This window comes from Takifugu flavidus, chromosome 12 (genome assembly GCF_003711565.1).
Source record: "Takifugu flavidus isolate HTHZ2018 chromosome 12, ASM371156v2, whole genome shotgun sequence".
Lineage (NCBI taxonomy): Eukaryota > Metazoa > Chordata > Actinopteri > Tetraodontiformes > Tetraodontidae > Takifugu > Takifugu flavidus.
In genome coordinates this window covers 2,496,769-2,510,160 of record NC_079531.1, presented here as the reverse complement: position 1 = coordinate 2,510,160, position 13,392 = coordinate 2,496,769, and the positions used below count along the sequence as shown (strand labels likewise).

The 13,392-nt window shown below is 41.7% G+C and overlaps 1 protein-coding gene across 4 annotated transcripts in view; it reads right to left on the bottom strand.

Moving 5' to 3' along the window:
* The window catches only part of tiam1b (TIAM Rac1 associated GEF 1b), a 28,110-nt gene extending 15,783 nt beyond the window's left edge, over positions 1–12,327 (bottom strand). The window contains exons 1-5 of one of the 4 annotated variants that reach the window (XM_057048864.1): positions 12,179–12,305; positions 11,566–11,779; positions 2,233–2,317; positions 1,226–2,120; positions 14–452 (exon numbers count right to left, since the gene is read on the bottom strand). In XM_057048864.1, the coding sequence (XP_056904844.1) occupies positions 14–452; positions 1,226–2,110 (1,324 nt within the window). In that variant the 5' untranslated portion in view covers positions 2,111–2,120; positions 2,233–2,317; positions 11,566–11,779; positions 12,179–12,305. Of the gene's footprint in view, positions 1–13; positions 453–1,225; positions 2,121–2,232; positions 2,318–7,597; positions 7,804–11,565; positions 11,780–11,882; positions 12,074–12,178 lie in introns of those variants that run through there. The other 3 variants (XM_057048863.1, XM_057048865.1, XM_057048866.1) reach the window with 3 other exon arrangements.
* Between the last annotated feature and the right edge of the window lie 1,065 nt (positions 12,328–13,392).

The window sequence follows — 13,392 nt, the reverse complement described above, 5'->3', positions numbered from 1 at the left end:
AGGGATAACAAACCTTTGAGGGAAACCCAGTAACTCTTCCACTTGCGCCGTGTTGCAGATTCCACTTTCTTGCTTTTTTTATGTACAAGGAAATTCTTGACAGCAAGCCTACCAGCTTTGCGCACCATTCCCTGAGCAATGCCAAGCACAGGGTCAGACTGGTAGGTGGAGCTCATAGTACTGTTCTCATCACTTAGGGCAGACCCCGCCTCTTCCAGGCTCTCCGTCTGGCAGGAACTCATCTCCAGTTCTTGTCGGAAGTTCTCATACACACCCTGCACACACTCCCCGGCCCCGCTGTCGCTGTGAGCGAACATACTCGTGCCCCCTGCCAAGCACACAGAGAAGGAGGCCGACATGGTCTTGTAGCGTCTGGACCGGTGCTCCGCATCCATGGTCACCCCGTCGATGCCACTGTCCTCGTACTCACTAGCATCCCCAGTTGTGACATCCTGTGTGGTGGCAGAAGCACAAGAAGGTTGAGATGGCATGGCATCCATGCTTCCCTCATCACAAGTAGCTCTGCTGGAGTAAGCACTTTTAACCCCAGGACTCAGAAAAAAGTAAATTCTTAAGTATTCCTCAGAATTAATTGCTTACAGCCAAGTGTCTGCTGTTTTGCCAGTTTTGCCTGCCCTCTTACCCACATGGCCAAAGGCTCCTGGGAGATGAAAGGAGTTCCACCAAGTATGGTATCCCCATGTGATCACATGGTCCAATCATGCACACTAGAGCTCCATTCACTAGGGCAGATGGTGCCCCGCAGTGACAGGGCCACCGTACACATTTTACTGTTACACTCTTCCACGGGCCTCCTCTCATTATCATAACAATAGTTAAGGCATTTCAAACAGGGAGTGACTTTAAGCTTTGCCCCCATATTGCTCATTGCTGCGGCCTTGTCTCAGGGTGAGCGAGAGTTTTCCTTGAAAGCAATGGATTAGTCCCGTAACGCGTGCATTCTTTTTGCCTTTAAATATGTTCTGTTTATTTATAATGTGTAATGAGAATTGGGTGGGGGTATTGTCTCTTTGAAGGTTATTAGAATAAAGTGACAATTTTTACAAAAATTTTATTTCTCCAGTAACCAGATATTTATTTTAAATAAAACCTATACATTCTTCATGCTTGTTCTGCTACTGATGAATTGGGGCCTTTCGTGAATTTTAATATGATATGAGTCAAAATGAAAGTCAGCACCATAAGAATATGATTGACATCTCACCTGTATAGTTTGTGCCCTCCTGCCTTGCATACTAGCACACATGGCAGCCTGGTGGCTCGACAGGCCCTCAGACAGGCAGTGGGAACGCCGGCATGGGAGTGTGTATGCACCATAGTTGTTGCTGTCCTCCTCTGATTGGGACAGCATCATTCCGTCCTCTCCTTCTATGGCAGACCTGTTTCCATCGTGCCACTTTGCATAACGGCGCTGGTGTTGTTCTCGGTTAAGGTTCTTTTGACTGAACATTAAATCAAGGGAGTTCATCCTGTCAGCGGAGTCCGAGGGGCTGGTCTGCAGGTGGCCTTCACACTCGACATCGATTATCTCCTCTGTGCTTGTTAGGTGCTCTTGGCTGAGGTCAGACAGAGAGAACTCCAGGCTGTTGTCCCGCCACATGTCTGCAGACTTAGACCTTTTCTTCTTGAAGCTGACTGTGTCTTTGGAAGCATCCTGGGACTTCTGGAGGAATGTTACCTCAGCTGTGCACACATCGTGCCCTTCCTCTTCTGTGGGACCAGGTAGGGTGATATGCATTGTGTTTGCGTGCACAAAAGGATTTGCAAGGTCAATATGAAAGGACATTGGCCGCAGATTCATAGTCACATGGTCCACCCAAATAGGACTTCCAAAGTCCGAAAGCACATTCATCTCATTAAAGGGCTCCAAGCCATTTTCAGTTAGGGATTGTGGGATACTAGGGGTGCTACTTGACCGTGTGCTCGTCTCAGAGTTTCTATGCTCTATTTTCCCTGATGAAGCATGTCGTGAGCGTCTGGGCTGCTTGTTGGAGATGCGAAGAGACCGAGACATGTGCTTGCGTGACAAATAGCCACGGTCGGCATCATAGAGGGCATTGTTCCCATTCTGGCTCTCAACATTTCCCATGACTAAAATGCTAAAGAAAAAGACGCAAACATTAAACAACACTAGAAAATAGTAAAAAAACAAAAACAAAACACTATTATCATCATTACTGAATTGAGACAGAAACCAGTTTGTTCACTTACCTACAGGATCATGATTACTTCAACATTTTGTTTGTCACTGAATCTCCAGATTTGGGTCAGTTAGATTCTGTTATATGCCACAATTCTGAAAACACACATTAAAAAAAACATATCAATCCAGGGGTTTACATTGAAATAACAGCTTTCAGTTTTAAGTCGGGAAAAGTTGCATTTTTAAGAGAAATTGTGACAATAAATTAGCTCCCAAATTTCTTTCAACATCCACGGGGACTGTGTGAAGTGGTGGGGCCATAATGACAATAGGAGAACTGCAACAGTTGAAGTGAACATGAGTTATTCAGTGCTTTAATGAAGCTTCCATGTTGAATGTCCCTCCCATGTTAGCCGTCTCGGGGCTGTTGAGCCTGCTCTAAAAATGGCCCCGTCCCATGCTGGGTACCATATCCAGATGGAGTGATGGCATGGAAGATTTACTCATCACAAATCACTGCTTTTGTTTATCCCAATATGGGGCGGGTGGGGGACTTCGTGCAACGACTTACAGAGATGAGTGGGAACACAGGCTTCTGCCGCATGCACTCGGGTGAACTGAGAAGACAGGCCTTATGTAAACTGGAACTGACCCCGTTTTTCTACTGTGCGTTTCCCCCTTTCCGCACTCTCCTCACCCTTCACTGATGATGTGAAGATTTGAAAAGCTCTAAAGTTTATTACCATTTAATTTAGGTTTGACAGAGGGGAGAGCTGAAAAGGAAAGGGGCAGCCCCTTAAAATATCACCATACTAATTACAGATAATGAGGAATTCATTTATACGAAAAGTGCTAGTAGAGAACCGATACCCCAGGCCATTTTACAGGCTTTTACCAAGCCTTTATTCTTCCATAAGTGAAAGGTGAAAGCATAACAGTTCTGATCCCTGGAGAAAAAGAAAATGCTCAGTGCATTTTAGTGTGCTACTCTAAAGCACTCAGATTCCTATATATAAAATAAAGCTTTGCAGTTTTATTTATGAATATGTTCCTGCCCCGCTTTAGGTTGGTTTTACAAGGGGCTGCGCAACTTGATAGATGCCGTCAGAGTTTTTGGCACAATTTTAATCTACAACCGGATGCAAAATAAAGTTTATTAAATTAATTATGTGTAACTGCTAGGCAAAAGGGATGATTAACTAATATATATATATATATATATATATATATATATATATATATATATATATATAAGTTGCATACAATAAAAAGGAAGATTTCTTTAGAGTAAATGGGTCATTTTGAAAAGACATAAACAAGAAAGCAACAGACTCAGGGGGCCCATCTATTATAGGCTATTAGTGAGGGAACATGACCACAGGAGATTCCAAACACCCACTGACGAAAAAAAGAAAACTTTTCTTCTGACTCAACTTTAGTAACAAAACAGCCTCAGGACAGAGAACAAGAACTCACCGATTTCACACACAGACATTTGAATCATCAAGCAACTGAGGATCTGTTTATGTGAGATTATCTGCATGTAAAAAAATAAAAGCAATGACTTTAAAAAAGAAGAAATAAAATCTGAACTATTTATGCACTGGTTGTGCAACTGTCGCAATTCTTTAACAAAAAGTAAAAAAATACCACCCGTCTACCAAAATACCATTATACTATTTAATGTAAAAAAAAAAAAAAAGCTCTGTTTTTGTATAGATTTTTGTCTTTTGAATGGCCTGGGTGGTATTTTTAGATGCACTGTGGAAACAAAAAGAGTGGGAAAACCCTGCTGTAACTGTAACCTTTTATTGTAAAATACCCAAGGACAAAATATTAAGTTACTAAAAGTCTAAAGTTTACAGTCCCTGATATAAGAAGCACTGGCCAGCAGCCTGATTCCCTGGTTACACTTCTATACTCATGGTCCCACTGCTCATTATGGGATTAAATACAGTTCACACAACAATCAGATGATGATTTACAGTGGTTGATCGGATGAAACAGAAATGTGTATAACCTGATTCTACCGCTATGTTGCTCTCTTACAAACACACCTTTCTGTCTTTTCACCAAATTATACTGTTGAAAGGCAAGAATGTAGCACAAACCCCATAATCCAAAGGCTCTACTTTCTAGAAAAAAATGACACAGGAGGGAGTCTTTTGACTGAAAGACGACACTCAGTGGCTCAAATATCACCGCTCATTCCATCATCCCTGCAAGAGCAGCAAAGAGGAATCTTCCTTTCCCACGACTTGTTCTGACAAACACCACAGTATAACCTATATTTTATTAAGCCAGAATACTTTCTAATCCAGCCCGGGCTTGTATCCTCCTGTGTCTTTTGGGGAAACAGCTGGAGAGTCTGACCTATTGCATCCTGCGAAGGTTCACATTTGGTATGTTTACAGCAGCTCTTACTGCAGTTTGAAAAGGTGAGCCACGTTCCGGGCTATAAACTGACAGAATGAATTGCAAGGCCATTTTTTCAGCAACAGCTGTTCTTGTTTGGATTGGTGGCACTATTGCCCCTACCTATGTTTTCTTGAGGGCACCACTGTATGTGTAGAGGTCACCGCTTCCGGCGGCGTTTGAGCTCTCTGTGGTTGTGTTCAGCAGATAGCTGCAGATATTTGTTGGCTCTTCTTTGCATTCTAAAGCTAAAATCATCATTGTGTGTCATGCATGAACAGAATGCTAGTTCATTGTTTGGTAAAGGTAAATTGAATTACTTGAAGAAAAAGAACATCACAGACAACCGTGAGTTGCCCTCCTCATAGCCCATTCCTGTCACCATAATTAAAAGGTATCCCCTGGCTACAGGGTGCATCCAGTGTTTCTTTACATGCTTAACATTCCCAGCTTTTACAATTTGCTCTTCTGTAGCCCAGCTTAAAAACCACCCAGTGTTATTCCCTTCCCACATAGAGCAAATACGCTTGACATTTTCACAGTTAAAGATGTGTGATGAATGGTGTCAATAGCAACATGCATAGTTTACACAAGGATACAAAACAGCCGATTTTCAACACATGTGAAACGCTTCACTGAGCTGGAAATGAGAAAATCTAATCTGCAGAGGTATATTTTTGAAATTCCAGAGTGTGAAAGTTAGCTCAACAACTTCGGCAGGTCAGGTGCCAGTCTACAGGCAGGACAGCGTCCTGCTTGTCTCAGTATGGCCGCTGATTTGTCCTTGCCTGAATAGCCTTCACCGACAGCATAACCGACACAATATCAAGGACATGGCTGAGTGACAATCCTGCATTGGAAATGTGTTTTCTGAATCTGGTTCAAGCAAGACTTTTTCCAACAGAGGCAATCATTTGTTTAGGTCAGTGAGTTTGAACACCATGGCATCAATCTTCTATTCCTGAGGTTTCTCAAGCACAAGCATCTAAACACAATCTGTTTTTGTTGTCCCTTTTATCCCAAATATATTAATAAGCAGGCAACATTTTTGTGTTGGAGAGTAAATGAGGAAATGTGGATGTTCTCTTAAATGTATCGTGTTATTTTGGCTGTTTTTAATATTTGATTGTTTACACCTCCAGTGCCAAACCAAACTGAGGTGATTCTTATCTAATCACACCCCCACCACAACCACAAATATCCGTATAGCTCCCAGCTTCCTTTCTGGAAGCGTTGTGCACTGAAGTCGAGTCAAGGTGGATACTGACACACATGACTACACAAAGCTGAGCTGAAATGTCTCTTCTTCCTCCTGGCGATGGTACAGGCCTCTTTTATTGGCCTGTGTAAAATGTCACTTAGGAAGTTGCGTTTCAGCCGGAGTCCTTAGTGCATTTACCATGCTGCCACAACTGGCAGTAAATATTGTGCAATAGCATATATGCAGGAGACAGTTTTATGCTGAAAATGTAATTGTTGATCTCATATCAGTACTTGTAAAGACTGCAGCTGCAAAGAATGCATCTTTATAGGTTTGAGAAAGTAAAAATATCTCAAAATGTTGAATGGCCAACACATATGGTTTATTGGGGGGAAAAAGTGTTCTATACAAAACATGCAATGCCCAATAACCAGTTTGGCAAAGTAAACAAGTCGTGGCTGAAACCCAAGCACCGCCACATCTCTGGACTGGGCAATGTGTATTCAAAGGTTAAAAAACAGCTTTCCAAGCAAGCGTTTGTGGAGCTGCAACTCCGAATTACCACGGCCTTGTTTAAAATACCTTGTTAAAAGTGTTAACAAGCGCTCTTTGTTTATTGAAAGAAAAACTGCGGCAGTAAGCCACAAAACATTTGCTGCAGGTCAACCTTTGGGCACGACGACAGCATGCTGTTAAATGCAGTGCTGGGAGGAGGGAATAATGGTGGAGTTGCATGCATGACCATTCCAGAAATATTATGTAACATAAATTAGACAAGTGTCAGAAAACAGCCTGATCTCAGTAAAAACTCCTCTGGCTTATTCATCTACAGTGCAAACCCTGTTCTGCTGCCCAGTGGGCCCATCAATTAAGCACAAACAATGGCACGAGACCATAAACTGGAAACTAGTCAGAGGGATTATTTTCCTCACGGGAGGAATTTTGTAGGGTTGTGGTTAGAAAAAAAATGGCACATATACCCCAGTATATGTAATCCTAATGACAAAAACATAAAACATTTTGTGGTTTCAAAATCATCCCAGGCCATCATCAAGGCATACAAGCATGAAATCCAGAGCCTGCCCTTCTTTTTTTTGCCAAGCCCGGAAGGTAGACACATTTCTGTAGCTGTGACAGATGTTCATTTCTCATCCCACCACAGCCATTTAAACATGGCCAAGTCCGATAGTCCAACCTAAAATGCTCTGGGAACTCTGCTGCCTCCATCTCAATCTCAAAAAGAAATTTGCAATTCATCATGTGTCTCACAGATTCACCAGATTCACTACGGCTTTGTCATTACAATGACAAGGACACAAGCTGCATTGTTCGCATCCGACTGCGAATGGGGAGCAATACAATGTCCTGCTGCTCACAGTTGTAGGAATAGTTCACTTCTACAGGTATAAACATGAGGTGGAAGCCCCACCCTATGCAGGCTGCGAAGGCCCCCAGGGTACGGTTGCACACATGCATACATGGTAACACAAAAATAAAAACAAGCGAATAAATAACAGCACTAATAAAAGTGAAGACAAACATTGTATCAAGAAAAATGCCAAATGGCAACATAATATAAATGGCAACGTAATATAAAAGGCATTCTTAATGAGTTTGACTGCATTGTGAATTGTGCAGAGACCCGTGCTTACAGGCCACGCTTCATCCCAGTGTGTTGTTAGTGTGGGCATTATGTAGCACCTCTCATTTAAAGTGGGAGGTTGGATTTTTGGCAGTCATTTGTCCTCCCCTAGCTGCTTACATAGGCAAACAATGTTGCATAAAAGCAAATCCACTGCAGTGAAACAATGACTTACCTCACTGGTCACCTCTGCGGTTTCACAGTAGCACCAGGAAAGTCCAACATATCACAACAGGGGAAATTTCAGACCCTGGGTCAAGGGGGTTATTGATAGTCCTTGAGTAAGTCTACAGCAGACTGACTCCCACATGCAAGGATGAGCTGAACTAATGAATGTGGGGAGGGGAAGTGACTGTAACCCCCACCTATCCTGCTGACTCTTTCACACTCTTCACTCCCTCTCTTTTTGCACCCTCCTTCATTCCATTCCCTGAAGCTACAAACTGGATTTCAGCAGTAGTGTCTGTTCCCTCACTTATGCCCTCTAGAACTGCCCCCCCCACCCCGTGTGTGATAAGCACAGCATTTACAATTAAAAAAATCAGTAAGATAAGACACATGATACCACAGCCAAACCATTCCTAATCAGAGAGGAAGACTAAATATTTGTATCAGCTGTGGCTCGATCACCGTCTACTCACACAAAGGGCGTTTTGAAAAACATACCGATTACTTGCATGTAGTTCAGCTAAATACATATTCTGGGATTCTCATCACCAGGACTATTAAACCCCAGCACCATCTTCACCAAGGAGTCGATTAAATTGAGCATCTAATACACTGATGGGCCATTCAATACCGTTGGCGTAATTTGGCAGGTGATGGATCCACAGAAACACTCCTGCTGTTGCCATGTTGGTGTCACCAGGTGCCATCGCTGTCACTCACTTACGGCTGTAGCTGATGGGGGAAAATAGTTGATGGCAGATGAGCATCACAGCTGCACTCAAATTTCAATTTGACAGCTTTGTCATTTAACAAATTAAATCATATTGCTAGTCCTATTATGGCCCTTTATAACTGTAACAACCATCATTTATTGCTTTCTTATGTTTCATGCCAATAATTCTGTATGAACTGCAAGTATGTACATTTCTTTAATGAAGCATAATGAGAATAAATGAGGTTTATCTCACAAACTAAAGCAGACAGACACTAAAATTGCAAAGCCCAGAAATTATTAAATATGGCGAGTCATCATATAAAGATTTAACTGCATTATCACATGTTTTCCTGTTGTCATGCTGCCTGGGAATAAAACAATCACGCCATTATGTACAGCACTTGATCAGCATAAGGCTGTTTGGTGAAAACATCATCTATGTACATGGGGTTAAATGGTTATTTGCTCAGTGCCTCAATCACAGCGCACATCCTCTCAGTTTCTCCAGAAAAACAGATGATCCATTGTGCTGTGAAAGAACATCATGTTCAACTGATAGCTAGCAAGAAAAATGCAACTGTTATGCAAGACATGAAAGCAGTAACCCCAGCCTGGGAAGAGATCATTAGCAGAGGATCCAGTGGTCTCCAGCAGTGAGGTGCCTCTCAAGAGTCGACATCAAAGACACCAGCATAAAAAAGAAATATCATTTGGAATGCAGAGGAAAAACCTGCTACTGACTGATTCAGGACCAAACCTACACAGCACAGGTTGCTCTCCAACACTAGTTATTAAATAATGCTCAAAGCATTTCAAACCGCTACGGGCTTCACTAGACAAGGTGCTGGATGGGTCAAGTGAAATAGATCCTGAGCTATTTCTTTGTTTTTTTAAATCACACTGATGAACACCATCAAAAAAATATTGGCTGCATTATTGATTATTGTACATTCCAAAATGATTGGTTGATCCAACTCAGCCTCAGGAGCTTAATTCTTAATATACATTTTTAGCACAAAGCACAAAAAAAGCCCCCCAAGGGCTCTCTTTTTCTTTTCTCGATGCATTCCTATTCTTGTTTGACAAATGTGCACAAATGGGCTTTAAAAAATGCACATTTCATGTGTTGAGAACCCCATGACCATTGTGAACAGCTCAGAATACTCCAGCGTTGCTAATGGCTCATCTTAGGATACCACAAACACAAAACCAGGCTTTGAAGCTGAAGTCAAAACTCACAGGCTACATTCTACAAGGCTATTAATTTTGATTGGAATGGGACCAGTCATTGAGGTTTGTAATAATTTATGAGGAAATGCTAGATCTTCTCTTTGCTTTAGTTGTCCTGTAAAATGCTTAAAAATAAATTAAGTGCCTCTGATGTTTCATGAATGTATAAATAATACTAATAATAAAATATGTAGAATTATTTGATTATTATTATCTGAAATGGAAAAGCTAGAACACAAGCATGGAATCTTGGCAAAATATCGGTGACTTTACAAGAAAAAAAAAAGTTGTCAGGCACCAATTGGTCAGAGCTGTATAATATGCCTGCCATAAATATCACATTTGTCATTCTGAATTGGAAAATGGCAGTGTTACAGCAACGATCGGTAGGACCCGAATGGACAGAGATGGATACAGATGTCCTGTCAGAACAAATAAAGAGGCTGAGCTTGTGTCCAATGCCGCATGTCAACAGAAATTAACTCATGGTTACCCTTAATGTATTTTCCAGCCCAAATAATAAATAAACATACTGCAAAAAAAACCAAATACTCAATTTAATTGCTGTGCGCATGTCCTTATTGCATATTGATGTCTTTACATTTTTATTCTATGAAATTTAACAGTGAGAACATTTCCAATTTTATATTTATGACAGCACACCATGGTTCTGAACCATCCACAATCAGTTAAATGACACAATTCACAGCACACTTACGGGAAAACTCCTGAGTTTATATTTTCCCAGGAAAGTTTAGCAAGTGACCAGAGAATAAGATGTTATGTCTGTGAGTCACATATGGATCTTCTCAAAGCCCTAAGAGCTAAACTGACTTCAACAGTCCCATATAGTTGACTAAGAATCCTAAAGGGACCACATTTTGTACGCATTTATAGTGTCTACACTAAATTATGTGATTTTCAAAGAAATAAATGCAGATGAAATTTATTCAGTTATTTTCAGACAACCATTGCTCATTGGTAAAACTCCAGAAAAGAACTACAATACCCACAATCCTTGAGTAGCAACTGTGTGACTAAACTGTGGAATCCCACCAGGCTGTGTTATACAATTCGCAATCAACAATACAGACTAGACTGCCTTCATTTAGTCTGCCACACTTTACAAAAGAACGAAGAGTTATGCGCCAGTGGGCTGAGATTGATGAATAATTCAAAGGATCCTTGTGAGGGTTAAATTGTGCACATTTTGAGAAATAAGCTGCCCTTGATAGCATTGCTATACATACATTAACAACAAAGCCTGGGATTGTACATAAGGCCAACAAATCACATAAATGTGGGGGCATTCGTGTGTAGATACAGCACTCACTAGACTGCTTTGTTAGTTTAACATTTGAGTCCAGCAGCCCAGAGAATAAACAAGGGTGGACGGACAATTTGAGTGAATCTACATCCAAATCAACAAATCACGCACAGGCTGACAGAGAGGTCTCTGTGCACGTAAGTCCAGCATAGCTTCAAACAATTAAGCAACTGGTCCGGATACTGTGATACACAATCATGTTTTTTTTTTGTGGCTTTACTACAATGTTGTCACACTGTTGTTGGGCTGTTGCATAATTTCTACAGTCTATAACACTGACACACAAGCAGTAAGCTTTTACTATACTAAACTGCTAACATGGGTTGTCCTCGAGTGCTAAGACTTCTGGCTTGTTCATCGGAAAATATCCAGTTACAAAAATGGTGACAAATTTTGTATGTGGGTTATCTAATAACCTATAACAGGAATGCATCTACCAACGTAGACACATTTCTGGAGAAACTGCATTTGTCAAACTTTACATTTGCATACACACACTGGAAACATGTGGGAACATACATGCATCATATGAATACACACCAGGATGCAAACTGAAGTGACTTCTCGGTCACTTCTTGGTGCAACACATTGTCATTCTGTATCCCATCATAGTCTCAGCATTACAGGGACAGACCGCTAATAATCTCACATAAGGTCAATAAATAGAGCTGGCCAAAATCAGGTATTGCGTCAGTTTACTCACCTGCGATCCGTTTACCGAAGCAGTCTGTTAACATGGCAACAACAGTTCTGCATCATTTTTAGCATACTACACCGAAAAGAGGAGCAACCAATCCAAATGAATGATTGATTCATGCAACAATTTTCCCAACGCAGTCCTCCCCATCTCGGAGTAGGTTAGAGCACAGAGACGGCGTCACAGCACACAGGTCACCCTGCCTGTTTTTCCGCATTTACTGAAAAATAAAAGCGAAATAAGCATCCTACTGAAAAAAGGCGAGATTTGGCAGCATAGCTGCTATGCAGCGTATGCAACGACTACAAGTGAAGCACATTTACCCGGACAAATCCATCTCTGAGACCACACGGCTTTCTTCACCCCCACCCCCCAAAACACTGACGTCTAAGTGGATGGGTCGACACCCTATGCGCGACACCTGTGTCATTTAAAAACTGTCGGCCTGGTCCAGAGAGCACCGTCCGTGCAGCAGCGCTCATCACCTCTGATAAACTTGTGATTGAGTGACGCGGTCTTCCACCGGACGGCGTTAGGACCCCTCAGGATCCTGCTCGCTCATCCAGCCTATGATCCATATTATAATTGGAGCCGCATACTTCCAGGTTCCCATACGTACCTGTCATCACCAAAGTGAGGTTTACGCAGACTCCACTGGGAGACTAAATTCTTCATTTGCAGACGCTGACTGAAGGCGTTTAATGACCGCTGCAGCTCATCCACCACGCGAGGTGTTTCCTCGAGAAGCCACTGACTGCACCATGAAGATGTGGGCTGGCTCAAACGTTTGACCCCGCCCACCCCGTGTTGACGCGTGTAGGAAGAGAATTGTAGTAACTGGCTGTTTGACAATATGGTGGTAAGTATTTTATTCTAATTCGTCCTGCAATTTTGTCACACTGGCTGTGGCAGGTCATTGCTAAAGATGAAAAGTTCAGTAGAGCCAATAGTAATGTGGACAATACTGTTCTGACTTGCTTAGACTCTTGGAAACTGGGTTAGGACCAGGATGTTGATGTGATGGTCGCAAAGAGTATGTGATGGTGCCGTTGATTTTTCCAACAAATAAAATACAGTATTCAAATCCCATCACTAAAATATATTGTACTCCATCCATAGTTTCAGTGGTGTGAAGGCAAAGATCTTTTTTCAGCCATTTCTGCATTTTCCAAATCTAAACAGGTTAGAGAAGTGGGGAAAGAGAATAGTCTATACAATGAGTTCTGTGTGCTCTTCTCATGTCACACTGTTTGGGTGTTTCCTTAGGGTAGAGATAACACGGAGGGATGGAAAAATAGAGAATAAATAGCTATTGCTAAAATATATGCTTAAAATGTTGAGTGTATATGTCAAAAGAAGGTTTAAAGAATATAATGAGGGTTTGCAGGCTGAAAGGTGTCGGCTGATGACCTTTACAGGCCCATTAACGCCTAGACGGATTCTTCTACTGCAGGATTCCCACCCTGGTGGTTTAAGAGAGAATAGTGAAGACCTTGGTCAGTATGAAGCATCACACCTAGCGTCATTTTTGGATAGATTTTTTATGCATTGATTTTCACACCAATGATGTGCAAGGGGGGATTTGTAGAGGAATGGTGTAATAAAATGCTTGTAAAGCAGCGTTGTGACACCATTAAACAGCAGGACAACAAATGGAGATATTTGTGGGGGGTGGAGCAGAGGTGTAACACCCCTCGGTACGTGGTTGCCCTGTTTTTGATGTGTGCAGAAAGAATAGAGCATCAAGATATTGAATGTGGATTCTTCGAGTACGTATAATCTCAGCCATTTGTGTGTTCAAGAAATCAGGATTTCAAACAGTACTTTTTCAAT